We start from the raw sequence: 26,046 nt of genomic DNA, 5'->3' as shown, positions 1-26,046 counted from the left end.
AAAATAATCCATATTACATATAAAACAACACAAATATTACAAATTATGACATTAAAAAGAGCGCAAGTCACTCGTATTTCTTAAGGAACACTGCCCAACAGTGACACCCGCAGGTAAAGTTACAGCAGGAGTCATGCCTCCCTTTGCTCTCATAGAAAACCATTAGACCCCCGGTGTGCGGTGGGTTTTGTGGGGAGTAATTGAGAATTAATGGGGAAAAGTCACGTGAGAGGAGGCAATGTCTGCATCGCGCTATGATTGTATGTAATTGGTTATGATTGGATATGATTGGTTTGTGCGATAAATCCTGCCTCTTGTTTATGTGCACGTTCCGTGCGTCAGTTTGAATGAACAAATGATGGTGTCAATGGCAAGACTAACTGAAAAGTAAGTAAACTGATCACCCAGTAAGATATCACCGCTTTATGTCACGTCAAAATCAAACTTGAAATGGACTGAAAGCATGATGACTGCGGAGGTTTTTTTTTTTAGTGCAATTAGCTTGGTGAAATTAAAAATACAATTCGTGTCTGTGACAGACGGTGTTTACGGAGCATGACTGATGATCCGAAATAGCCTTAGTTGGCAATTAAAAAGAAAAACATCAATACACGAATAAAATATATTGTTTAAATTAGTATTGCCTTTAGTTATTATTTTGGAATGAATGTAGAAATGCTTAAAACACTAACTTGATGAGACTGACTTGGTTTTGATAAATAGAACATTTATTACAATACATTGTTAATGTAAAATTACAAAATAGAATTGTATTTGGTTTATTTTTTCTTTTTTGATGTAAAGTAATGTTCATTAAGTAACTTTAAGAGTAATGCACATGTGTAATGCAAAGAGTAATACGATGTTATAAAGTCAGAATTGTGACTACATCTCACAATTCTGACTTTATAACATGCAATTGAGAAAAAAAGTCATAATTGAGAGATTAAAAGTCTGCATTACCTTTTTTTATTTTTTTATTCAGTGATGGAAATAAGCTTCCATGCATAACAGTGTTTGTACGAACAATGAAATATTACTGAAATCTTCTAAGAGGGCAACATCAAAATCTAATCGCTGAGCAAAACAATACAAAACACCTGATAATTCACTGTTTTAGTCAAATAAATTACAATTATGTTTAATTACCAAAGTATATGTACAATCCACTTTTATTTTATATTCTATGCATATAATCCCTTTTAAAGAAACAACTGGCTCTGTCACTCATCCAGAAGTGTCTCAGGTTTGTCGTATCCAAATAATCTGAAGTCTGCTTCATAAAGATTGTAGAGTTTTCTCCTGTCAGCTACTGAAATGTTTGCAAACCAGTCTCTCTCCCAGTTTACAGCCGTCCTATTGCTGTACCCAGGGGGAAAGTGAATCTGATTATCCAGCCCAAGAATCTTCAACAAATGCTCTGTATCCTCATCAAGAGTTTCCAGCTTCCCAACAAAATCATAGTCAATTTGGCACGGATGGCAGAGTCTGTACATCTGCTGCCAGTGTTCATTGAATGGCTTCTCCTTCTCAGTCTGTGGATCTAACAGGTACTGAATAAAGTGAGTAAAGGACAGTCTGATACCTGCAGCGAAGGCCTCTTGAGCGGAGTCAGGGGGGGTTGAAATATTAGCATAACGCTGAAGTATTGTGGACCCGAACTGTCTGTAGAAATCCTCATTTGGCTTGGCAAATTTGTTCCGGAAAGCAGAAATAAGTCGTACAAAAGGATCCCGTACAAAAAGGAACTTCGTGTAATTTTTTAGTCTGTGATGCATTAAAGGTCGTGAGAAACGACCAAAGAGCCTCCAAAACTTGTTAAACGTCAGATGCAGAGTAGCGTTGTGGGATAACGCTGATGGTATGTCAAGAGGATCCAGATATGGAGCTCCATTTGGTGCTTTCAGGTTCTGGCTGAGCACAATCATGACTCGTTTCCAGTTGGTACATGCTACCTTCGGTACAAAACAGTAAATAACACCATGATGATCATCCACAATGAGATGATCCAAGGCTTTGCTTGGAATCTGGTCAAATGTCTTAAATTTTCCTGGAAAGTTCAAGCTGCTATTGGCTGAGCAAAGCTCTCTTATAACATGTCTACGATGTGCTTGACGCGCGCTGAGTTGTGTGGGAGAGGACTGCGTAAACCTGTGCAATAGGTAGTTTGGACTGTGGTCATGTTTTGGGTGAGGTGTGATGATTGTCAGGTTTGGTTTGACTGACCTGCTTGACTCTTTCCACATAAATGAATCCTCACTTGTCCTACGTTCAGAGGACGTCATGCTCGTGGGGATATCGGGTGATGATGATGCCACGTGCAGATAAAAAGTCCCATCTCTCACGTCATCCCAGTGAACTACCACGAAGAGTATGATAAATATTGTTCCCAACAGAAGGAAACACTGGAGCTTCTTCAGCATTTTCATCGAAAACAAGTCTGTAACAGATCCGGACTTGAATGCGTAACACTATCATCTCTGGAATGAGTCAAGTTGGGAATTCTGGAGAAAAACATACAAATTTAGGACATTCTGAAGTTTCAATTCAAAATTACTACCACAAAAGATGATCCATCACTCACCCACATTTTGTCCTCTGGTGCTCTACATTTCATAATGTTCCACGTGAAAACTTTGAAGAGGGCAGGAATGCTTGAATGTACATGTATAAACTCACACTAGGGTGTGAACACAGGAGAGAAACGCTCCGCCTTTCGGCCAGAACTAAATCACATGCTGTTATTCCAGAGGGTTCAGCGAAAACTACCACAACTATTCACAGGAAACCACAGCTGAAAATAAACCAACACGCTTGCAGTGTCGGCTCCAGAATGACAAAAAAATATTATCAAAACAGCATTGTCACAAAATAACTCTTCTGATTTATTTTATTTCAAAATAAAATTCAAAGGTTCACTCATGTTCTAGGTTACAAAAATAGCCGAACCCCTGAGACAGAGTGGCCTCTCGTGGGATTTCAGAGGGATTGTTTTTATGAGGAGGAGAAAGGACATAGACACAATCTACACACAGAGTTATTAAGACTGATTTATTACTTTATATTTTTAAATCTAAATTCATTCCTATTTCATTTACTTTTTTCCTTTCTTTTGCACTCATTTATTTTCACAATTTCATTATGTTATTTATATTCTGAGTGATTTTTTTTTTACTTTAAATTTCCTTTTACTTCTTTTACCTTGTCCCCTTTATTTCCCTTTCATTTATTTGTTAATGTCATCTAATTTAATTATTTGTCTATAAGTGCTTTTAACAATTTTAAATGGGTGGTTGATTATGATTGCACTCTTTTAACTTTAGTTAGTGTGTAATGTTGCTGTTTGAGCATAAACAACATCTGCAAAGTTACGACGCTCAAAGTTCAATGCAAGGGAGATATTGTCTTTTAAAGAATTCTCTGTTTAAGGACTACAACAAACGGCTGGTAGGGACTACAACGAGCTTCTTCCTGTGTGACATCACTAACCCTAAAATTTACTAAAAACCCTGCCCCCGAGAACACAAAACAAAGCGTGTGAGGCCATGTTTTGCAATACAGTATGTAACACAAATTAAATAGCATGTTATAAAAGCAAGATGACAACATGACAAATTATAACCCTAATTAAACTAAACTATACCCGTTCTGTCTTCATACAGCACATATTCTCTGGCTCTGTAGGCATCTTACAACAGTTCCTACATGAGCAATTTATAGATTATCATGACAAAATATGCTAATCAATGACTTTAGGATATCCCACATCAGCTACATAAATTAAGCAATTATCCATTCAGAAACGTCCTGTTGCATTCTACATCTTGTCACGTCCTCTTGAGTCTCTCCATTATTGTCCGACTCCGGTTTGAACATAAAGGCTGAACAGTTTCTGACATTTTCAGTGAGTCTGTGTAAGGTAATCAGCGCTGCTAACACTATGTGCTAACACGAGCTCTTGAAACCCTGCCCTTTGCTTGGGAGCAGCAGCTCATTTGCATTTAAAGGGACACAAAAAAATGCGTTTTTGCTCACCCTCAAAAAGTGACAAATTTAACATGCTATCAAAAATGATCTGTGGGGTATTTTGAGCTAAAACTTCATATAAACACCCTGAGGACATCAGAGACTTTTTTTACATCTTGTAAAAGTGGCATTATATGACCCCTTTAAAAATGTTAACATTCAGTTTTTGAATTTTGAGCTACAGCATGCCATATGTTCTAGAGACAAGGTAGAACAACATCAACATGTCAATATCCACCACCGGTGATGAGCATTTATTACTTTGAGTGATTTATTACTTTAAAGGTGCCCTAGAACTTCTTTTTAAAAGATGTAATATAAGTCTAAGGTGTCCCCTGAATGTGTCTGTGAAGTTTCAGCTCAAAATACCCATAGATTTTTTTAAATTCATTTTTTAACTGCCTATTTTGGGGCATCATTAACTATGCACCGATATATAGATTGCGGCCCCTTTAATTCTCGTGCTCCCCCTCCCCCGGAGCTCGCGCTTGCCTTGAACAGCATAAACACAGTTTACACAGCTAATATAACCCTCAAAATGGATCTTTACAAGATGTTCGTCATGCATGCTGCCTGCATACATCGGATCATGTGAGTATAGTATTTATTTGGATGTTTACATTTGATTCTGAATGAGTTTGAGGCTATGCTGCGTGGCTAAAGCTAACATTGCACACTGTTGGAGAGATTTATAAAGAATGAAGTTGTGTTTATGCATTATACAGACTGCAAGTGTTTAAAAATGAAAATAGCGACGGCTCTCGTCTCCGTGAATACAGTAATAAACGATAGTAACTTTAACCACATTTAACAGTACATTAGCAACATGCTAACAAAACATTTAGAAAGACAATTCACATTATGATATCATGGATCATGTCAGTTATTATTGCTCCATCTGCCATTTTTCGCTATTGTTCTTGCTTGCTTACCTAGTCTGATGATTCAGCTGTGCACATCCAGACATTCTGCCCTTGTGTAATGCCTTAACATGGGCTGGCATATGCAAATATTGTGGGCGTACACCCCGACTGTTACGTAACAGTCGGTGTTGAGATTCGCCTGTTCTTCTGAGGTCTTTTAAACAAATGAGATTTATATAAGAAGGAGGAAACAATGGAGTTTGAAACTCACTGTATGTCTTTTCCATGTACTGAACTCTTGTTATTCAACTGTGCCAATATAAATTCAATATATTATTCTAGGGCACCTTTAAACTTTGTGTCTAAATTCATTCTATTTGTATTCTATCTGCCCCCCCCCCCCATCCCATATTCATCAACATATCATAATATCAAAATCAACAATAATGCCAAAAAAAGAGAGAGTGAAATGCAATGATGCATGAATCAGATCTTGTTCCTTGTTTAGCCCTATCAGATATGGCTATATTATTATGGTTCCATTAATAAAAGTACTTAAATAATGGCGAAACTGCTGTATTTGATTTAACTCCTATTTTCATATATGAGAATGCATCATTCAGGAGACTGGTTCACATGAGGTAGTACAGAATAACATGGCATACTACAAGGTTCAGATAACAGCTATCATCTATTCCAATGAAACATGAGACTATTTTACCTATTTGTACTGACACATTGTCAAACAGTGATGCAAGCTGATGTTGTTCACACTCATTTTCACTGAGCTTGACAAGCCTTCAGTTTGTGCCAATGTCATTTAGCTGATATCTCCAAAGTAACTAATGTCAGTTATTACAGTGATGATCCCCACAGAAGAAACCAATATGGGCTTTCAAGCTAATTTTTATATCATTTTTTAATTTTTTTATTATAAAACAATTAAATAATTAAATAATCTTATTTCTATGATTTTCTCCAAATAAATTTACTTCAATTTGTGTTTCAAAACATTAGTATGTATTCTGTAAACAGCATAAAATCTCTGTTTTGGGTTTTTTGAATTATGAGATTTTCCATACATATCTGAAAAATGCTAAATATTATATTATTAAATATTATTATATTATTAAATATTATATATTTTATCTGATAAAATTAAAATAATGTAAAATTTGCAACAAAGTCTCAGCTGTACATTTAAGTGCAAAAATAGAGAAAAAAAGATTCTCTTGCATAAGAGCCAAAAACTTAAACATATGACTTTTTTAAAGTTTGTTTGTTTTTTTGCCGTGCTTCATTCTTTTTGTTGACATCGGCCATTCCTTTTTGTCTAGGATTTTCATTGGTGGACTTCTTGTAATTTCCTGGTTGCTGTAGGAGATTGCTGGGGTACGAAACATCTCCTGGGCCTAAAAACATTTTTATTAACTTAGATTGGACTACAAAACAATCCACAGCCTGCCAACGTCATTTCACAATTAAAAACAACATGATGTTGAATAGCAAGAAAAAAATCTCACCTCGCTGTCGTTTGAAGATTGCCTGTCCTCGTTTGACATCGGAGTGTTTTTGATGGACGGTGCTGGGTGGTGTTCCCCTGATCTCTAACATCTGAAGCGGCACTTCTCCTAAATTTACATTGACAAAATTGACAAAAATATCAAAATTTGCTCATTTTTAGGCACATCTCACGTCTGCGGCACGAACACGCTGATTTTGGCGCCTGTGTTAAAAAGCCGGAAAAACTCAGTGAAATCACTTTATGGTCTGCATTTTCTAACAGAGATCCAAACGCTAGCCTGAACAACAATTTAGCTTGAGTTTTGGAAAACAAATCTGTGAAACTGAAACAGATGTAGTTCTGTACCTGTAAAGTGAGAGACGGGGTTCTTCATTTTAGTTACTGGGGGTGTCGCAGGGTTTCCAGCACCACCGTTGAGTGATTGGATCATGTTTAATGTTGGTTGCACAAGGCGGTTGTCTGAGATGCTCTCCAAAGCTGGATATCTGGAAGGGTTTTGTCTTGGTTTTTGTACCTGCGCCTCCTTTAAGAGTGTAACCTGAAATTTACAGTTTTTGCATCTATTTACATACAAACCTATTTTCTCAATGTAATTATTAGGTTATCATTTGTCATGGTCCCAATAAAAAAAAAAAAGCAAAAGCATATTGTAAAAGTGATAGATTGTTTGAAGTGATGAAAAACTGTATGTGATATTGACAAAGAACAAAAAAAGAAATATGTGGCAAGCAGGGCAGGGCCGAGAGCTGTGGGAACGGAGTGAGGCCGGTGGAGAGAGTGATGATAAGTGCCACCTGCGTGTGACACCTGACGCTGCTCCTATGGATCTCCGGAATAATAAAAGGGAGTGATGACAGCAAGGGACGAGAGAGGACCAGGCCTGGATTTTATGTTGTGTTTTATTATGTTTATATGTGGCAGTTATCAATGAGGTGTGGTGTGCAGGTAACGCTCATTATCACTCACTCCCTCAGTTCCCACAGCTCTCGGCCCTGCCCCGCTTGCCACAAAATACATAACAAATGAAATAATTGATCTCACAATGATTTAAAGACAGCCAATGAAAATACAGTGCAGTGATAAAATTTCAAATTGGCTTTTTTTCCCACATACCCCTTATAATACACTAATGTACAAAAGTTTGGGGTCAGTAAAATGTTGTTGAAAGAAGTCTCTTATACTCACAGAAGATGCACAAAAATACAGTAAAAATGTTAAAAATTATTATAATTTTAAATAACTGTTTTCTGTTTTAATACATTGAAAAATTAATTTATTCCTGCGCTGGATTTTCAGCATCATTCCCTCAGTCTTCAGGGTCACATGATTCTTCAGAAATCATTCTAATATGCTGATATGGTGCTTAAGAAACATTTCGTATTATTATTATTACAGCTGAAAACAGTTTCTGGTATTGTTAATTTGGGGGTCACACTTGTGTTGTTTGTGTTGTGTTGTATTTTCAGTAAAATCAATATATTTTTGTTCAATAATATTTTGTATTTTGAGAGAATTTCATGGTACTTTATACATTTTTTCCCCATTGAAAATAATAATAAAAAAATATATATATTTTTAATTACTTTTCAATTAAAGCATTATTGCATGTTAAAACAGAGGCAATGCCTTTAAAATCCAATTTTTGAAGGCAGATTAGTGCCATCTGGTGGGAGAAAAACATCTGTAATGCCCTACTAGATTCTTATATAGCTCTATATAAAAAGGCTTATAAATGCTCTAGTTGTGTTTAGGCATAAATACTTATTTTTATTAAGTTGTGGATTTGGATATATATTTAGACATTCTCACAGACAACTTTTTGAAAAGGTTTAATTTTTTTTTTTTGTTTGAAATGTTGGTTTGAAGTGTCAGTTTTTGCATTGTCAGTTTTTGCATTAGATTTTGTTACAAAACAACAAAATTCAACAGAAATGTAACAAAAATGAACAGGAATGTTTTATGAGAGGTTAATCAACCTGATTTCAACCTCTTATTTGAGTCTCGAGTCTGGGTGGAATGTGTCTATTTTGCAGTCTTGCTATTTTAGAGTGTCACCCCTTCATTGCTGTGCACTTTTTTTCCTGCATTGTGGATGATTTGTAGATTGTACACACAAAAAATTATCTGTATTTTTTTTGCATATTTACGATTAATTTCCTATGACGGTCATTTTTGACCTCAAACAAAACAAGCGTGACTATTTTTTATGACCGTTTTCCAAATCAAGTCCATGATTTTTTTTGTGGTCACAGTGACTGCCACAAAAAAGTCATTGAGTTTCGTGCTAATTTTTAAAATTTCAGTCTAAAAAAAAAAACCCCAAAAAAACATACTGACCACAAACCTTTGAACAGTAGTGTATATATTTAGCATAACCAAAGCTCACTGAAAAAACAGATGTGATTATACCCTTTTGGTTGGTTCAATAGATCTGGACCGCTTTTTGCGCTGTTGTTTCTCAGGCAGCTCCATTCTGCCGTCGTTTCTCTTTGGGTCCTGCTTCAAATGGGAGCTGCCTCTATATCTTGGGGGGTTTCTTTTGACCTCCACGGACTCATCTGCCAAAGTAGAAACTAGACTGTCCATGCTCATTGAGGACTTGTGTCCTGCGACCAAAGCCACACTGGCCACCCTGGAATTAGACTGCTTTGCTTGCAGGTGTGAGCGGCGTTTTGCAGCAATGACTGAGATGCTCTTGGTGTCACTGACAATTTCCCTCAGAGTGTCTGGACTCACAGCTTCAGTAGGACATACGGGAGTCGAATTCTTAATAGCACAAGCCTGCTCAAAGACATTCAGACACATTACAATCTTCACAAAACTTTATCTATGAAGCACAAATGCAAAACGTCAAAGTATCACTATAAATCAACATGCTATGTAGACTGGGAATTATATAGTTACATCAAGTTGAGTTCATGTTGAACTGTTCAATTTAATTTATTGATTATTTTCATTTTGATAGCCAAAAGTGTTTCTGATGTAAAGTGGTTTATATACATATTAAAGGATGAGACTGAAAGTCAGGGTGGCTCAGAGTCTACAAGCACTTCTGTGTGTTTACCTTCATCACAAGAGTTGGGCTAGAAGGTAAGTGGTGCCGTCTATGTGGTTGAATTTTAGACAATGATTTGAAAACTCTGTTACTGTCACTGTCACGAAAAGTAAGAGAGAAAATACAAACAAAATGAAAGCATACTATGTCTGTTGTACCAGATGAACATACAGTAGCAGTTTACTTTTCTAATTACATACTTTACCTGTCATACTCCAGCCCAGAGGAAGCAGAATCTCGGGCATGTTTATCTAAAGGACTGAACTTCTTGCTGTTTTGCTGTGTTTTCTCTAGCTCTTCTAAATCGGAGATGGCATCAAGTCTCAGTTGCCTTGCCATAATCATAATAGAGTTATCCTGTATAAACAGAAATAAATTGATATACTACTGTTCAAAAGTTTGGGGACAGTAAGGTTTTTTTAATACTTTTATTCTTTAAAGGGTTGATTCACCCAAAAATGAAAATTCTGTCATTAATTACTCACCCTCGTGTCATTCCACATCCTTAAGACCTTTGTTCATCTTCAGAACACAAATTAAGATATTTTTAATTAAATTCCAAGAGGTTTCTGTCCCTCCATAGAGATCCAATGCAACTACCATGTTCAAGGTCCAAAAAAAGTTGGAAAGGCATCATTAAAGTAATCCATGTGACTCTAGTGGTTTAACCTCAATTTTATAAAGTGACGTGAGTGCTTTGTTTGCGCAAAAAAACACAATTTACCACTTTATGAAAATATTGATCTGCAATGCACGTTCACGAGAGCATCACAACACATGCATGTTGTGTTCAGACTTGCGTGTCAACTCAACGCACATGCATAAGTGTTCAAGAGATCACCACGATGCATGCGTTTTGTGTTCGTGAGAGAGCTAACATTGCTGCGTGAACATGCTTTGGATAATATTATTTTGTAAATAAAGTGTTGAATTATTTATAAAGCACTTACGTCGCTTTACAAAATTGAGGTTAAACCAATGATGTCTTTCCTACCTTTCTGGACCTTGAAAGTGGTAGTTGCGTTGGATCTCTATGGAGGGACAGAAAGCTCTCAGATTTTATCAAAAATATCTTCATTTGTGTTCCAAAGATGAACAAAGGTCTTACGGGTTTGGAACGACATGAGGGTGAGTAATTAATGACAGAATTTTCATTTTTGGGTGAACTAACCGTGTAAGAATGCATTAAATCGCTCAAAAGATTTCTATTTTAAATAAATGATGTTCTTTTGAACTTTCTTATGAACAAAGAATTATAGTTTCCCAAAAAATATTAAGCAGCACAACTGTATTCAACATTGAATAATAAAAATATTTCTTGAGCAGCAAATCAACATATTAGAATGATTTCTGAAGGATCATGTGACACTGAAGACTAGAGTAAAGCCCAAAGTATACGCAATGGTCTGTGCACTGTCCGTGTGATGTAATTTTCATCAGTTTTCATCATCAAGTGCAGTCCAATTTTTGTGTCTGCGCAGACGTTACACGTACAACAGCGCATGTGTGAGTGACTTGAGCACTTGGAAAACAAAGTTCACTAGATAGTACACATGTGCCGAACGCGTCTTTCTATGCTTATGTTCAAAGGAGTATACTTTGAAAGGCTTGCGCTCTCAACTCTGCGTGAAACAGAGCGGAACGCAAAAAATGAAGTATACTCGGGCCTTAATGGCTGCTGAAATGTCAGCTTTGCTATCACAGAAATACATTACAATTTAAAATATATTAAAGAAAACAATTATTTTAAATTGTAAAATTATTCACATTGTTACTGTTTTTATTGTATTATTAATTAAATATATGCAGCCCTGGTGAGCAATAGAGACTTCTTTAAAAACATTTAAAAAATCTTACTGACCCCAAACTTTTGAACGGTAGTGTATACATAAAAATCAAAAGAGACTGTTGAAACTGAATGAAAAGGGACAAGAGAAGGAGAAAAGAAAGGCAGAGATCAAATAGAATAAAAAACGAGTGTTGCTTACCGCTCTGGGGTTTGTGGCGAAAGCGTGAAGGTTGAGAATTTGGTCGACGCTTGCATCACTTAATTCACCAAAGTATAGTGAATAAAGCTCTTGTAATTCCTCAGGTACACAAAGTCCTTGATCTAATAAATACATTAGATAAAATATAAAAAATGTCAGATGCTATAATCTGTCTTTTTAAAGAAATCTGCCCATTTGAGTGACCCACACCTTCAATTAGAGCCTTTTGCTGGTGTATGATGTCATCACAGAGTGTCCGCTGCTGCTCATGGCGCTGAATGATGAAGTCTTTTGTTCGGAGAACGTTTTCTTTACAGAGAACAGCTGACTGGATTTCAGTTTTTTCAAGCTCCAGCTCATGGACTTTACAAAGCAGTGTTAGAATGTCTCTCTGCTCACTGTTACTTATGCGTTTAGGGAGCAACTCCTCAATCTTAGATGACTTCAGTTTCATGTTCAATAATTTTTCCTCCAGTTCACACTGAAAAAAGAGTGGAAACCAATAGACCAACAGATTTTGGCAAACAAAATTACAAATATGTTATAATGCCTCCTAATCAAGCTGAGGTCATAAAACACGGCAGGACACTGCTGTCACTGCTTTACATGTCAGATGTCTATTTGCTTTCATGAGTCATTCAAAATGAGTCATAGTTGTCAGAGCGCATTCAGACCTCACTAACCGGATGTGGAGGGCAGTTGGACATAGTGGCGTTTTAGAGGTAAAAAATGATATAAATACTGTTCGGTTTCTCGCACAAACTCATCGTTTCGTGTCTTAGGACATCAATGTGTCGTCACGAGCCGCAGAGTTTAATTTGGATTTGTCTGTGCGTGTTTTTTTGACTCTTATAGATGGAGTTCCTATTGACACGCATTATACGGCTGACAGACGGCAACGGTTGGAGTTAAAAAATCATCATTCTTGTTCTACTGAAGAAACAATGTCACCTACATCTTGGATGCCCTGGGGGTAAGCAGACAAACATCAAATTTTCATTTTTGGGTGAACTATCCCTTTAATTAAACTTGTTTACTTTCAACTCCATTGTTTTTCTCTGTTCAGCCAGTAGGGGGCCGATCTCCTCTCGAGCTGCTGTAACATACTGTGGCTCCTCTGGCCCACTCTCTTGCTCTTCATCCTTATCTCTGTCTCTTTTCTCTCCGTTTACTTCATCTCTCCCTCTCCGGGCACGTACTTGATCACGCTCCCAACTGCCAGATGAGGAAAAGAGAAAGAGGGTAGATGTGAGATGAAAATGAGAATAAGATGAAATACTATGTAATCAAAGATTTATGACTACTTAAAATAAAAAAGACAAATTTAAAACATTTATCATTTATTGTCCTGTGATGGTAAAGATTTTTAATATTGTGTGAGATGGCAATGATGTAAGGTGGTAATAACATATTTAGAGGACAAGCCCAAAATAGACACACTGTCAAAATTACCATTTCAACACTCTTAGAAATATGCGGAAAGTAATTAAAGAGACACAATAACATTTGAAGGTTATTAAACTTTAAATTATATTTAAACTTTATAATTAAATTTTACATTAATATTAGACACTAATCATTGTTGTTTTAGTACCTTTGAGCTACTTAGTTTTTATTAATATTTTTAATTATCATGTATATTTATATTTTTAATTTTCACTTTAAAGTTGTAATATTGTGTTTGTCGTTTTTATTATATTTTTTAATGCCTATATAGTTATTAATTTATATTTCAGTTTGTTATTTTAGTACATTGCTAAACTAAAGGAAAATGAGAAATGTTGAAGTTTTTTATATTTTATTTAAGTTAAAGTCGACATGAAACTAAGTTGCAATCTTCCTTGTTTCCTATTGTGACTTATATGTGAAATGGCTTCTTGAACAAGAACAAATGTAGGGCATAACTTGATGTTCTCCATCAGGAATTGATTGGATTGTTGTGGTTTGCTATTACTGTGATGTCATGTGAGTGACAGGTTGTAAACACGTCATCATAGAAGAGAAGAGATGTTGCTGCAAGAGGGAGGGGAAGTTATTTTGATTAAAGACTGAGGGCACATGAATTAAAACAAATAATGATGTACATGGATAAATCATTAATAATAATAAAAACGTCAATATTCATCAAAAAATACGAATTGTTCATTTCAATTTCAAGGTGACTTTAACGTTTAATGTTTTTTTTTAATGATAACAACCCTGCCCCTAATTGAAAACTTGCTGATCACTGGAACTCTGTTTATATATACTGTTTATGAGTTCGTTTGTGTTTACTCTGAGATGGTGAGCAGATGTCTGGATGTGTCTATGTGCAGTTCCATATTGCAGTTCTCCAGCTCCATCAAGCTGCGTCTGATCTCCATCTGCTCCCTGAAGGCAGACAAGAGCTGCTCCTGCAGTAAAGCCATCTCACCATGACTGTACTGTTGCACCTCAGCTAAGAACAGCCCATATAGAGAAATCAGTTGGCAATTACAAAAAAATCTTTTATTGCAATTTCAAGAAAAAAAACTCCTCATTGATGATAATAACACAGTAAGATCTCATATTATTGCTCATACTTGCTTACTTTAGGAATTTGAACAACTAAAGTATTAAACTTTGGTCAGTAACTTGTCCAGTGTGTACATTTTTAAGTCTAAGGCCCCGTTTACACTAGTGCATTTTAGTTTTAAAACGCATACGTTTTGTTACGGTTACGCCTGTCGTTTACACAACTCTGGCGTTTTTGACCCTTGAAAACAGAGACTTTTGAAAATGATGGCGTGGCTGCCCACATTCGCTCTGCATATCCTTGACGACCATGTAAACAATAACATGGACACTGAACTGCATTCTTTGCTGGCTTTGTTGTCATTTTTAGCAGCCATTGTGCTGTTAAACTCTGCATTTTTTAATACTGTAGCTACTTACATGCACAAGAGGCAACTGTTTACACTTGTTCTCACATGCCCAGTTTGCATGAACGGTCATGTGACATGTGTTTTCAGTCCTGTAGTGTAGACAGAGATCGTTTCTGAAATGCTGTGGTAATGCCAGTGTAGACGAGGATCGTTTTCATTTTAAAAAGCCGCTTTAAAACGAAAGTAGTGTAAAATCCTGATGTTAAAGTTTCACTATGTAACTTTTTTTTTTAACTCTAGTGGTTAAAAATCAAAATTGCATGCATTTTTCGGAAGAACGTTGTTTTGGTTGTGCTTTGATTCTGCATGACTGTGTGGATGAATATGGTTCTTTCTCATAACTAATTAAAAAAAAAGAAAGATCTCATAAAACATTCTGCACAAGGCTTAAGAGATATAACCAGTTTAGATGGAAAGGATCTCGAAGCTGACTAGCTAAAGACGTTACTGTAGCTTTACCCATTAATAGACACGGTACTTCCTTGAAAATAAATTCCAGTTCAGCACTTCGAGCATTTAGCTACTTCATGTCAATATTTCTCACTCGCTGTGACAACTAACCTATGTCACTCCCACGCCATACATGTACGCAACTTCACACGAAAACCATCCCGTCAGGTCTAAAATATAAACACTTATAACAGGCTTACCATAGTGAATCAAGGTAAGACAAAAAAACCTTTTTTAGAAGAACTGATTATGTATTCAATTTAGTTAATTTTGAACAAAAAAAGTTGTTTATTTCAATATTGTCAGCTACTGTTCTCAAATACAAACACAAAATTGAACACACCTTGATTGTCACAAATGTCTGATTTCTCTCCTTTCTGTTGCTCTTGACTCTGTTGGTCAATCTTTGCACGAAGTCGGTCGATTTCACTCCGCAGCTCAGCAATAATGCTGGTGTATTGGGCCAGGTGATATGAAACATTCATCAAATTACGCTTCACCTAGAAGAGTTTAAAACAGGATAGCTAGAGAGGACCTGGACTGCATCTCAACACAGTGAAATCGCCAATGCAAACACAATTGGGCAATCAGATACTGAATATTAACAGAAGATCTCATTAACATCCATAATATTTATACAGTACAGATTGTAAACATAATTATGAAAAATCATTTCAATATAATGCTGAATTAATCATGTTAAACCATAACAGAAAATAATTTATCAGTGAAATAAACACTACCGTTCAATAGTTTGTGGTCAATAAGATTTTTTAAATTCTATTCAGAGGGGATGGATTAAATTGATTAAAAGTGACAGTAAAAGCTTTTATAACAATTTTTTTTTTTTACATAAAAAAAATATATATATATATATATATATATATATATATATATATATATATATATATATATATATATATATATATATATAAATAAACTTTTTTCAACTGTAATAATGTTTTACAATATAATAATAAATGCAGTCTTGAAAAACATTAAAAAATCTTTTTCTGAAACGAAACTTTTGAGTGGTAGTGTACTGTAAATTTCTTTTTATTACTTAATTCTGTTTGTGCATTATTTATTCAATGGTTATTTTTAAAATATGAACATCAATAGTTTTCCAGTATTAAGTTGTGGTTGTTACAGATTGTCTAGACAAATACTATTAAGTACGTGTGTTTACCTTGTTTCGAATATTTTTGGCTTTGTCTGCATAAACCAGCGTGTTTCTTGACTCCTCAAAGTTGGAGCTGGCAGGACTAATATGGGTAATCATGACTGTGCGACTGTTTCCTCCTAAAGCATCCTGAAATCCACATCAAAACTTGCAAATATGTGACAACTGTGCAAACCGAGTCATTCAATAGACGTTTGTAAACATTGTGGGATACAGTATTTCAAACAGTGTGCTCTGGTTGTACACTTTACATTTTGCTAAATGTAGTAGCTCATCTGGGTATTCCATACAAAAATACAGAAATAATATCAGCAATATGTTAGTAAGCTATTGTATATCATATATATCTCATCACAGAAATAAATTATATTTTAAAGTACTTTAAAATAGAAAACCATTATTTTAAATTGTAATAACATTTCACAATATTACATTTTTTCTGTATTTTTGATCAAATAAATGCAGGCTTGCTGAGCATTACAAAATCTATTTGAATGAGGAGATTTGTTAAACATGTTGTAGCCTGGCTGGTTTTGCCCACCTTAAGAAGTCGAGTGAGTTTGCTGTCTCTGTAGTTGACAAACTGAGCACCTTTCCCACCCTTTTCACTCAAGGCATTGATGCAGTTGGCCAGTGCTAATAGGGAACGGTTTATATGTGCTCCTTCTTTCATTCTCTTTCCTCTGTTTTGAGTCTGAGAGAAGAGAATATGTGCTTCAGAAAAGGACAAATGACTGTCTGTTGGTGTTAATAGACAAAGCGACTGTGTGTAAGAATGTTTGAATTTAACGAAGGATGCTAGTGATGTTTTGGCTGCCATACGAGATGTGACATGCTCAAATTCCTTAATCAGTCTCAGATTATTTGCATATGAATAATGAAGGATAGAAGAACTTAAATATTCATTTCAATGAAAGATGAGAGAGGGCACTAGACTATAAAATCTGGCACCTTTGAGGAATCTGAAAGCTTGTGTTTCCACTTCAGCACATCTACACACACAGCACGTACCTGTGATGCTCGCTCAGTTCCTGCCAAGTCTACCATGAATAGCTTCCCCACCCTGACCTCCTCGTTGATATCCTTTACGCGACTCTTTTGCTTGACTGTCACCTGTGGAGCAGACAAAGCAAGAGGTGCACACTCAGACTACAGTGCCAATTTGAGGTCATGCACATGGTTATTGTGTGTGTGTCTCTGTTTTAGGCTTGCCTGAAGTATAGCATGTGAGCGAGATGATGTCTTGTTAGCAGCTGTCGACTCCTGGGTCCTCTGTTTATTCCCTTTGGTCAAAAGAGCCATTATCTAAAATCACAAGCAAACACCAGGCTCAGAAGGACATCTTTCTTTAATGGAGACACTATAAGGAGTAGACAGAGGCCAATCATGGGAAATGAATTGGTGGCAAAGATGGCCACCAAGTGGAATGACTTGCTTCAAAAAAAGAGTCTGCCTTGTAAACAATCAAATTCCACATTCAGACCCAAAAGGATGACACTTTCACTGACATGCTCACATTATTTTAACTAATGTAACTTCTAATAAATAGACTGTTTAAAAGTTTGGAGGTTAAAGAAGTATCTTTCGCTCATTAAAGCTGCATTAATTTGATAAAAAAAAGAAAAAATAAATAAAAAAAAAACAGAAAAAAATAAAAATATTATTTTAAAATATTATTACAATTTAAAATAAAATCCTGTGATGGCAAATCTGATTTTTCAGCATCATTACTTCAGTCTTCAGTGTCACATGATCCTTCAGAAATCATTCTAATAGGCTGATTTGGTTCTCAAGAAACATTTCTTCTTATTATTATTATCATGCTTAATATTTTTGTGGAAACCGTAATATATATTTTTTCAGAATTATTTAATGAATAAAAAGTAAAAAACAAAACAAAAAAAACAGCATTTATTTGAAAGAGAAATCTTTTGTAACAGTATAAATACCTCTACTGTCACATTTGAACAATTTAAAGGGATAGTTCACCCAAAAATGAAAATTTGCTGTTCATTTACTCAGTTCACCAAGGACCACGCTTTCAGCCAACTTTACTGTTATACTGAAGAAAAAAAAGACACCTACATCTTGGATGGTCTGAGGATGAGTAAATTTACAGCAAATGTTCATTTTTGGGTGAACTTTCCCTTTAATGCAGACTTGCTGAATAAAAGTATGCATTTCTTAAAGAAAATTATGATAAAATCCTCAAATCATAAAATCAAAGTACCTCTTTAGCATTACATGTAGAGAATTCAGTGATGCCTGCAATTCGTATTTCCCCTTTAGCATCCTCACGCAGCTCAAGGTATCCAGAAGATGGATTCAACAGATCTCTGATCATCTCATTATAAATCTGCAAAAAAGTTCATTAGTGTTTAGTACATTCAGGACACACTCTGTTTGAATAAAGTCCCCGAAGGACAGTACCAAAAATGATGTCATATCTTTTAATCTCTTCAAAACAATAACCTGACCTCTATATATGACATATAAACACTGCAATTCAAGTCCTCAGTGCTGTCTTCAATGGCCCTGAAGAGATCATTGAGTGTTCGGATGTAAATGCCAGGCTCAGAATCTAAGCCTAACATAGTATATGTCTTTCCAGCTCCTAATAAAAGAAGAGATTGTTAGAAATTGTGAATGCAGATATCCTGGCTAGTTTCTTGTTCTCCGCTTAGTAATATCAAAGTCCCTTTAAGACAAGTCATTTCACTTGGCGGCCATCTTTGAAACGCCTCTCGGGCATCCTGGGCATCATGCAGCTCCTATCTCTTTGAATGGGGAAACATCAGATTCTCCAAAACTGTTCGCCAACCTTACGATTAAATTTCATATTTGAAATCATCAATGAAATCTAACAACAACCGACTCATAAATTTAGTTTCTAAACGGTCGAATCATGACAAAAATAACTGTATTTTTTCAGGCTGGATCAAGCTAATGCGCATGCGCAGACCTAAATGCGCGTCTCTTCGGAGGCGCGCGTCTGACTGTTTCTATAGAAACCGGTGATTCTAACGGCTGCTGAGGTGACGCAATGACTTTACCAGTCGGCGATTGGCTCTTGGCTTTAGAAGGCGGGACTTATTCCGCCATATTGCGCGTTACACTTTCTCCCATTCAAAACAATACGAGTGACACGTCTTGTGTTATTCTATAGTCTTTGGTAATATGCTTAAATCTAGAGGGTTGTCTCATCTGATCTGAGGTAGTATGTGGTAAGCACACCTGATCAATGCTATTATGTGGACCTCAAAAAGTCATGGCTCGAAACCCATGCGTCGGTGATCAATTTAAAATGAGCATTTTTGTTTACCTAAGGATTTTCATTTAGGGTAATCACAATTTTGTAGTGAATTGGGATATACAGTAGTAGTGTTTTTTATCCAAACACCGAAAAGAAAAATTGGTAGCACTTTATTTTACAGTCCTGTTCCCCATGTACATACTGTGTACTTATTATAGTAATTGCAGTAACTGGGTACTAACCTACTAACTGGGTACTAACCTACACCCTATAACCTGAACCTACCCCTAAACCTAACCCTAACCCATGTAGTTACCTTATATTACCCAGTATTTTCTTAGGTAAGTACACTGTAAGTACATGTAAGTGCACGTACTGTAAAATAAAGTGCAACCGAAAAATTCACATCTACATTACCTGTAGGTCCATATGCAAAGACGGTGGCATTATAACCAGCAATCACACCATCAATAAGATTTTTTGTTGTTGCCACATAAACATCCTCCTGAAGTAAAGAAAAAAGTAAATAACATTGAGGCCTGGAACTATGATCATGCTGAATCCTGCAAAACCTTACGGGTGCAGTAAGCGATTTCTGAGAAACGCTGTTAATATTTGAAATCACCAAAACAAACACGGCCCCCTAATGAGTGTATACGCCCCGACTGCTGATTGGCTTCAAGTGTGTTTTGGTGCTCGGTCCGATCCACTTTCAACAGCGTTTCTCAGAAATCGCTTACTGCACCTTTAAATGACCTAAACACAAAAAACGGATGACTTTCTTTCAAGAACGGCACCTAAAAAATCTTAATAAACATGTAGAATGAGGATCAAGTATCCCATGACCTATAAAAATTGTAAATTTTTTGTGTGCAAGAGCATCACTCTTACACACCTGGGTTGCAGTATAATCAAATGCCACATCAAACATGTATGTTTTTTCACGTGAGCGGTTGGCCCTCAGGACATTGTCAGCATCCTCACAGGGGTCCATCAACACCACCATCTGAAGAAAGTAATTAGACATTTGCAGATCAATTCTGCAATGTTTAAACATTAACTGCAAATGAATGACCTGAAATATGTTAAGACTGATGTCCACACTCTCTGTGAACGTTTGGTGTCAGTAAGATTTTTTAATGTTTCTGAAAGTAGCCTCTTAAGGCCCGTTCCCACCAAGAATGATAACTATAAAGATAATGATAAAGATATCGTTCTAAATATAAAAGAATAGCAGTGTCCACACCACAGCTATAACAATAACGATATAGAGAAACGATATCATTGGGATCACTTTCAGATTATTTTTTCCAGCTGTTGAATGATAAAACACTGACAGAAGAAAATCCATTTTAATTTAAGGGCCTGCGCATTTAAAATGGCAGACGACACTGCTGAGAAGTTAATCGCCGAGGTCCAGAAAAAGCCACCACTGTTTGACAAAAGGATACTTTAAAGAAAATGGATATATGTAAAACAATCGGTCATATCCTCATAATAAATGGTGAGAAGTATTAACGGAGATGAGGTTGTGCCAGGCTAGCAAACAGTGTAGCGTAACAAAAAATTACCTCAGGTATCCAGTGCTATGTTGACAACATTGTCTTTGCAGCTAAATTCACTTTTTGATTAGATTGATTACATTAGCTATTCACTCGAAACATCGCATGCTGAGGACATCTGCTGGTTAAAGCCATGTAAATGCAACAAGAACAGCAAAAACACGTTGTACACACTTTGAATCCGCAGCGTGTGAGCTTAGAATAACCAGACCGTTAATGTTTGTTGGTGTGGATGCAAATATAGTTATCGTTATCTTTATAGTTATCGTTCTTGGTGTGAACGGGCTTTTATGCTCAACAAGGCTGCATTTATTTGATCAAAATACATACAGTAATATTGTGAAATATTATTACAATTTTGCATACTATTTTAACATGTAATTTATTTATTTTTTTGCAGGTAAAGCTAATTTTCAGCAGTAGTATTTATTATCAATGTTAAAAACAGTTGTGCTGCTTAATGTGTAAAGAGGATGCTTTGATTATTAGTCAGCTCAAAAGAACAGCATGTAATTAAAATATTTATTATTTATTAACTTTTTACACGTAGAAAGTAGTGTACATGACAAGAAAAATGTTCATGTTGTGGTGTTGGAACTGGGTTCTAATTAAATGGGGCTCGTGTTTCAGTCATCCTTCCCTTAACAAAGTCTCTTTTCGATCGTCCGGCCAAAACATTCTTGTTGCTTAGCCGTTCCATTCCATGCCGATCCAGAGCAGCCGGTATGGATTTGGTTTCATTTTTCCACTGAGAATTACGGACTGGAACGGTTTGTAATCGTGCCGAACCAAGCTCAAGTGGAAATAACTGGAACCGTTCCTTGCCGTTGTTTGAACAGTTTGATCATGTGGTTTGCAATTGGAAAAATGTGCTTGGAAAATTATATAAGACAAGAATATTGATTTGCATAATAATTATGCACACAAAGACATGTCTGCTGCATGTTTTTTTTGTTTGTTTGTTTGTTTGTTTTTTTGCCTTTGAGGATCCTGAGAGATCAAGCATAAGCAAAGAAGACAGTAAACCTTATTTACTGAGTGCAAACAGGATTTACTGCAGATGAAAGGGAGGATTAGGTCTTTAGACCATCATTCATCATGACAGGTTGTGCAACAGACTCCTGATTAGGAGTTGAATATTATGCAAATGTTTCCAAAATGTATACAAAAATACATAGGGGACACTGGGGCTAGTTGTAACAAGACTATATATTAGTATTTAGGTTTAAAGTCACTAGATTAAACATTTGATATTCATTTCAGGCAGGAATTATAGGTAATGATGATATATCATTGCAACTCATAAACTTGATAATGTGTGTCTCAGTTATTGGTCCTCCATGTTGTTTTTTGCCTACCTGACTGTCAATCTTGTGCGCCACTGTTGTTGCACCCTCCTCAATCTCTGCATCGTTCAGAGGCCGGATGCGCAGAGCAACCTTTAAACAGTATCAGTGCACATCATTTATTTAAAAACATAACTTTAAATGAATCTGCCTTCATCCTATTAGATGCAAAACATGTTAACAACGTGTGTCCATATCATTAAAATCACATGAATTCATTTGATATTCATATTTGAATCTACATTACACATCTAGTTGTCACATAAGGAAGTGTTCACTCTAGTGTTGTATCTCAGTTACTGTACAGTTTTGACACACTACACTAACATGAATTGAGACAAGGGTTAACTATATAATAAATATACAATAAATATCAGTTTTAAATGAAAGGTCAAACTGTGTTCTGCACAGTTGTCAGCACTGTACGGCATGTCAGCACTGTAAACCCGAATGAGTTGGGCTAACTCAAAAAATATGAGGTAATCAATTCCCAATTTTAAGGAAGCAGAACTATCAAATTTTGAGTTTGTAGTACTCATGCATGTTAATTTCTCCTAACTTGAAGTACTGAGTTAGCTAACTCATACACTTTCATAGCAATTAACAAAATATTTAATGCACTTTTTTATTTTGAGTTCTTCCAAATCAAATGAGTTGTTTACTTCACTGTAAACCCTAACAAGAAAATGTCAACTTGCTAATTTGCTAACATGTTAACAATAACATGGTATAGCACTTATTGAATACAACAACTTAAAACATGTAACTTACCTGCTCTCAAACCAAGCCGCATGCGCCACTTGTCACCATGATGGTAACTCTCCAAAAACCCACATTAACACAAACTCTTCTAAATTAGCTTAACAAAACATTAATCACTACTAAATCTCCCTTACCATTAATCCTGCACAAAAACATTATATAACACTTAATTTTAGCATTTACTCTCCCTTTCGAGTGCCATGGGCAAAGTATGGTGGGAAATAGGAATCCCAGCCCAGTTTCAGTTAAACTTAAGTTAGTCTAAATGAAATGTGTTCATACAACTTAAAACAATAAAACATAACAGTTAAGTTAACTGAACTAATTTGTTCAATTTAAGTTTGTCCTACTCAAAACAAGTAAGTATTTTGAGCATTACAGTTTACAGTGTGGTCAGGGCAAGTTGTAACCTGTGGTTTGTATATTTTTAAATGTGTAATTCATTACAACCTCTGATTTTATACATACACACACACACACACATATATATATATATATATTGTAAGTAATAATCATTGCTAAGGACTTCATTTGGACAACTTTAAAGGAGATTTTCTCAATATTTAGATTTTTTTGCACCCTCAGATTCCAGATTTTCAAATAGTTGTATCTCGGCCAAATATTGTCCTATCCTAGCAAACCATACAACTATGGAAAGCTTATTTAGCTTTCAGGTGAATAAATAATCAAAAATTGACCCTTATGACTGGTTTTGTGGTCCAAGGCTGCCTTTATTTGATTAAAAAAAGTCAAATCAGTAATATTGTAAACTGTGAAGATATTATCACAATTTAAGATAACTTTAAAACTTTTATTTTAATATGTTTTAAAAATATGTATTATAAAATGTAATTTATTCCTGTGATGGCAAAGCTGAATTTTCAACATCATAACTTCAGTCTTCAGTGTCACATGATCCTTCAGAAATCATTCTAATATGCTGATTTGGTGCGCAAGAGCCATTTCTTCTTATTATTAATGTTAAAAATAGTTGTGCAGCTTAATATTTTTGTAGAAAGCATGATATATTTTTTCAGGATTGTATGAATAGAATGTTCAAAATAACAGGATTTATTTGAAACAGAAATCTTTTGTAACATTATAAATGTCTTTACTGTCACATTTGATCAATTTAATGTGTCCTTGCTGAATAAAAGTATACATTTCTTTCTTTCTTTCTTTCAAAAAAAAAAAAAACACTTTTGAATGGTAATGTATGTTGTGTCTGCTACATTTATTAATTATTTTGCATCTTATGATTGTTTGTTTTGTTGATGAACCAATAAAAACCATATATATTACATTTTAAACACTGTTATGTTGTGAAAGATGGCCTTTAGTTTTTTTTTTTTTTTTTTTAATCTGCCAATAACCACTAGGCTCCCTTTTGACATCTTTTTATAATATCTTTTAATATGTCAATGCACATACTATAAAAACATTAAACTACACTGAGAATATTCACTAGAAAAGTGACAATTTCTGCAGCTCTAGTCTCCAAATGTAGTGACGTACTAACAAAAGTTATTATAAAGTGTTACCATTTGTTATCACAACAAGAGAAACGTTCTGTTCCTAATGTGATTCTCCCCAGGCTGTCCCACAGGAGCCACATTATCATGCATCTCTGTGAGAAGCCTGTACTTTTCTCCTGCGGGACATTCGCCCAAGTAGCCTATCTTTGCGCGTGCAAGTGACAGGTGTTCAACCTTACTGCTGAATGAACTGTGGTGCTTTAATAAAAGATCGACAGCCTACCGTGAGCTGATGGTCCTTCCACTCTCCTGGCAAATCCTTCATCGTTTATTCCCAAGTTACTCCAATCTTGTGCTCTATCAAAGCCTGTTTTTTACAGACAAGATCAAAATACGCCTCAGCTAGTGCCACGCTAGAATATACTGGTGATTTACCGCGGGTAAGTTAATCTTCTTGATGGCTGGGTAATCTCATTCTGAGGCAGGACCTGTGTTGGCCCCTGCGGAGGTCCTGGATTCACCAGCGGACTGTTGTTAACGGTGATAAAACCCCTAGTGGTGTGAAACAACCCGACGCGTCCCTACATGCTGTGACTATGTCAACCCATCCTCTCCAGTGCAGCTAAAAGATCATTTTTTATCAGTCCAAACCGTAGTCATCCTCATATTTACGCTGATATTTAAGAGTAATAAACGTGTTTGAAGGATTTAAAAAGGAAAGGATAAAGGTGTTTGCGCGCCTCGTGAAACCAGTCAAGACACTGGCGCGAGAAAACTGTTACTGTTGCCATGGAGACAAGTACACAATCGTTTGGTTACTTTGGCAAGTTTTTGTCAAAATAAGTCAGCCCAACTAATATTTCTCATTTTTTGTCGTTTTCTAATGCTAATTTGCTCACATTTGCAAATCAATTTAACTTGCAAAAACACACATAATGTACTTGCAAAAAAATGTAAATGAAAAAATGATAAGCTAATTAGGGTTAGTAAAGATATATATATATATATATATATATAATAAAACAAGCATGGCATAAAATTTGAATTTTTTTAAAAAAGTTGTAATTACTTACAGACTATTTCAGTAGTGATGCAAATATTATACAATTAGAAAATGTTAAAAAATAAAGTTTTATTTATCATAATGCTGTCATATTTATTATGCTTTATTTTTGTATTGTGTTTTTTGTTATAATGTTTTGTTTTCATAGTGTGATATTTGGATTAAAGGTGCAATATGTAAGATTTCTGTCATAGCTTGATGACGGCAAGTTTGAGCGTAGAATCATGGGACATGTGGTCTTCACCTCACAGCTGGTGGAAACAATCGGGATAGGACTCAGGAAGAAATCATGTTCATGGATGTGATTTTTAACATTACTGTAATATGAAGTAGAGCAGGACCGAGTGTTTTGGGAGCTGAATGAGGCCGCTAAAGCGATTGTGCAACACACGCCGCGAGCAGCTGAACTTTTATTATGCCACAGTCGCCGGCGCCGCTTCTCCGGTCAAGAGTATGAGGTAACACAGCTCTGTTTATCATATTAGATACATTGAGTGTGTTGAAAATGATGTTATAATGTTACTCTGTGCGTTCGCTCGGTGGCTGCTGTGAGACACTTGTTTGAGACACGGTGCAGTAAGATAGATCGAAT

The 26,046-nt window shown here is 35.7% G+C and overlaps 2 protein-coding genes across 3 annotated transcripts; both read right to left on the bottom strand.

Annotated features, from left to right (window-relative positions):
- Window positions 1-775: 775 nt before the first annotated feature.
- LOC125272450 (carbohydrate sulfotransferase 12) lies at window positions 776-3,345 on the bottom strand. The gene is made up of 2 exons (XM_048197271.1): window positions 2,585-3,345; window positions 776-2,504 (listed from the first exon to the last, which is right to left on the bottom strand). Exon 2 carries the CDS (start codon window positions 2,427-2,429, stop codon window positions 1,224-1,226), a length of 1,206 nt encoding a protein of 401 aa, XP_048053228.1. The 5' UTR covers window positions 2,430-2,504; window positions 2,585-3,345; the 3' UTR covers window positions 776-1,223.
- A 2,016-nt stretch (window positions 3,346-5,361) lies between these two features.
- Window positions 5,362-25,180, bottom strand: si:dkey-26i13.8 (kinesin-like protein KIF19). 2 transcript variants are annotated; one of them, XM_048197270.1, is made up of 22 exons: window positions 24,827-25,180; window positions 24,675-24,758; window positions 22,167-22,247; window positions 20,142-20,252; window positions 19,664-19,751; window positions 18,471-18,607; window positions 18,224-18,349; window positions 17,206-17,298; window positions 17,005-17,106; window positions 16,535-16,687; window positions 16,000-16,122; window positions 15,154-15,310; window positions 13,732-13,894; window positions 12,495-12,672; window positions 11,668-11,938; window positions 11,458-11,579; window positions 9,675-9,826; window positions 9,479-9,566; window positions 8,824-9,195; window positions 6,760-6,952; window positions 6,413-6,520; window positions 5,362-6,301 (listed from the first exon to the last, which is right to left on the bottom strand). In XM_048197270.1, the coding sequence occupies exons 2-22, from the start codon at window positions 24,714-24,716 to the stop codon at window positions 6,141-6,143; spliced, it is 3,021 nt and encodes a 1,006-aa protein (XP_048053227.1). In that variant the 5' UTR covers window positions 24,717-24,758; window positions 24,827-25,180; the 3' UTR covers window positions 5,362-6,140. The 2 variants fall into 2 exon arrangements, with proteins under 2 accessions (XP_048053227.1, XP_048053226.1); XM_048197269.1 differs by having other exon boundaries at window positions 24,675-25,180.
- Window positions 25,181-26,046: the final 866 nt, after the last annotated feature.

Source organism: Megalobrama amblycephala, linkage group LG7, assembly GCF_018812025.1.
Source record: "Megalobrama amblycephala isolate DHTTF-2021 linkage group LG7, ASM1881202v1, whole genome shotgun sequence".
In the NCBI taxonomy this organism is placed as follows: domain Eukaryota; kingdom Metazoa; phylum Chordata; class Actinopteri; order Cypriniformes; family Xenocyprididae; genus Megalobrama; species Megalobrama amblycephala.
This window is presented reverse-complemented; position numbering and strand designations above follow the sequence as displayed.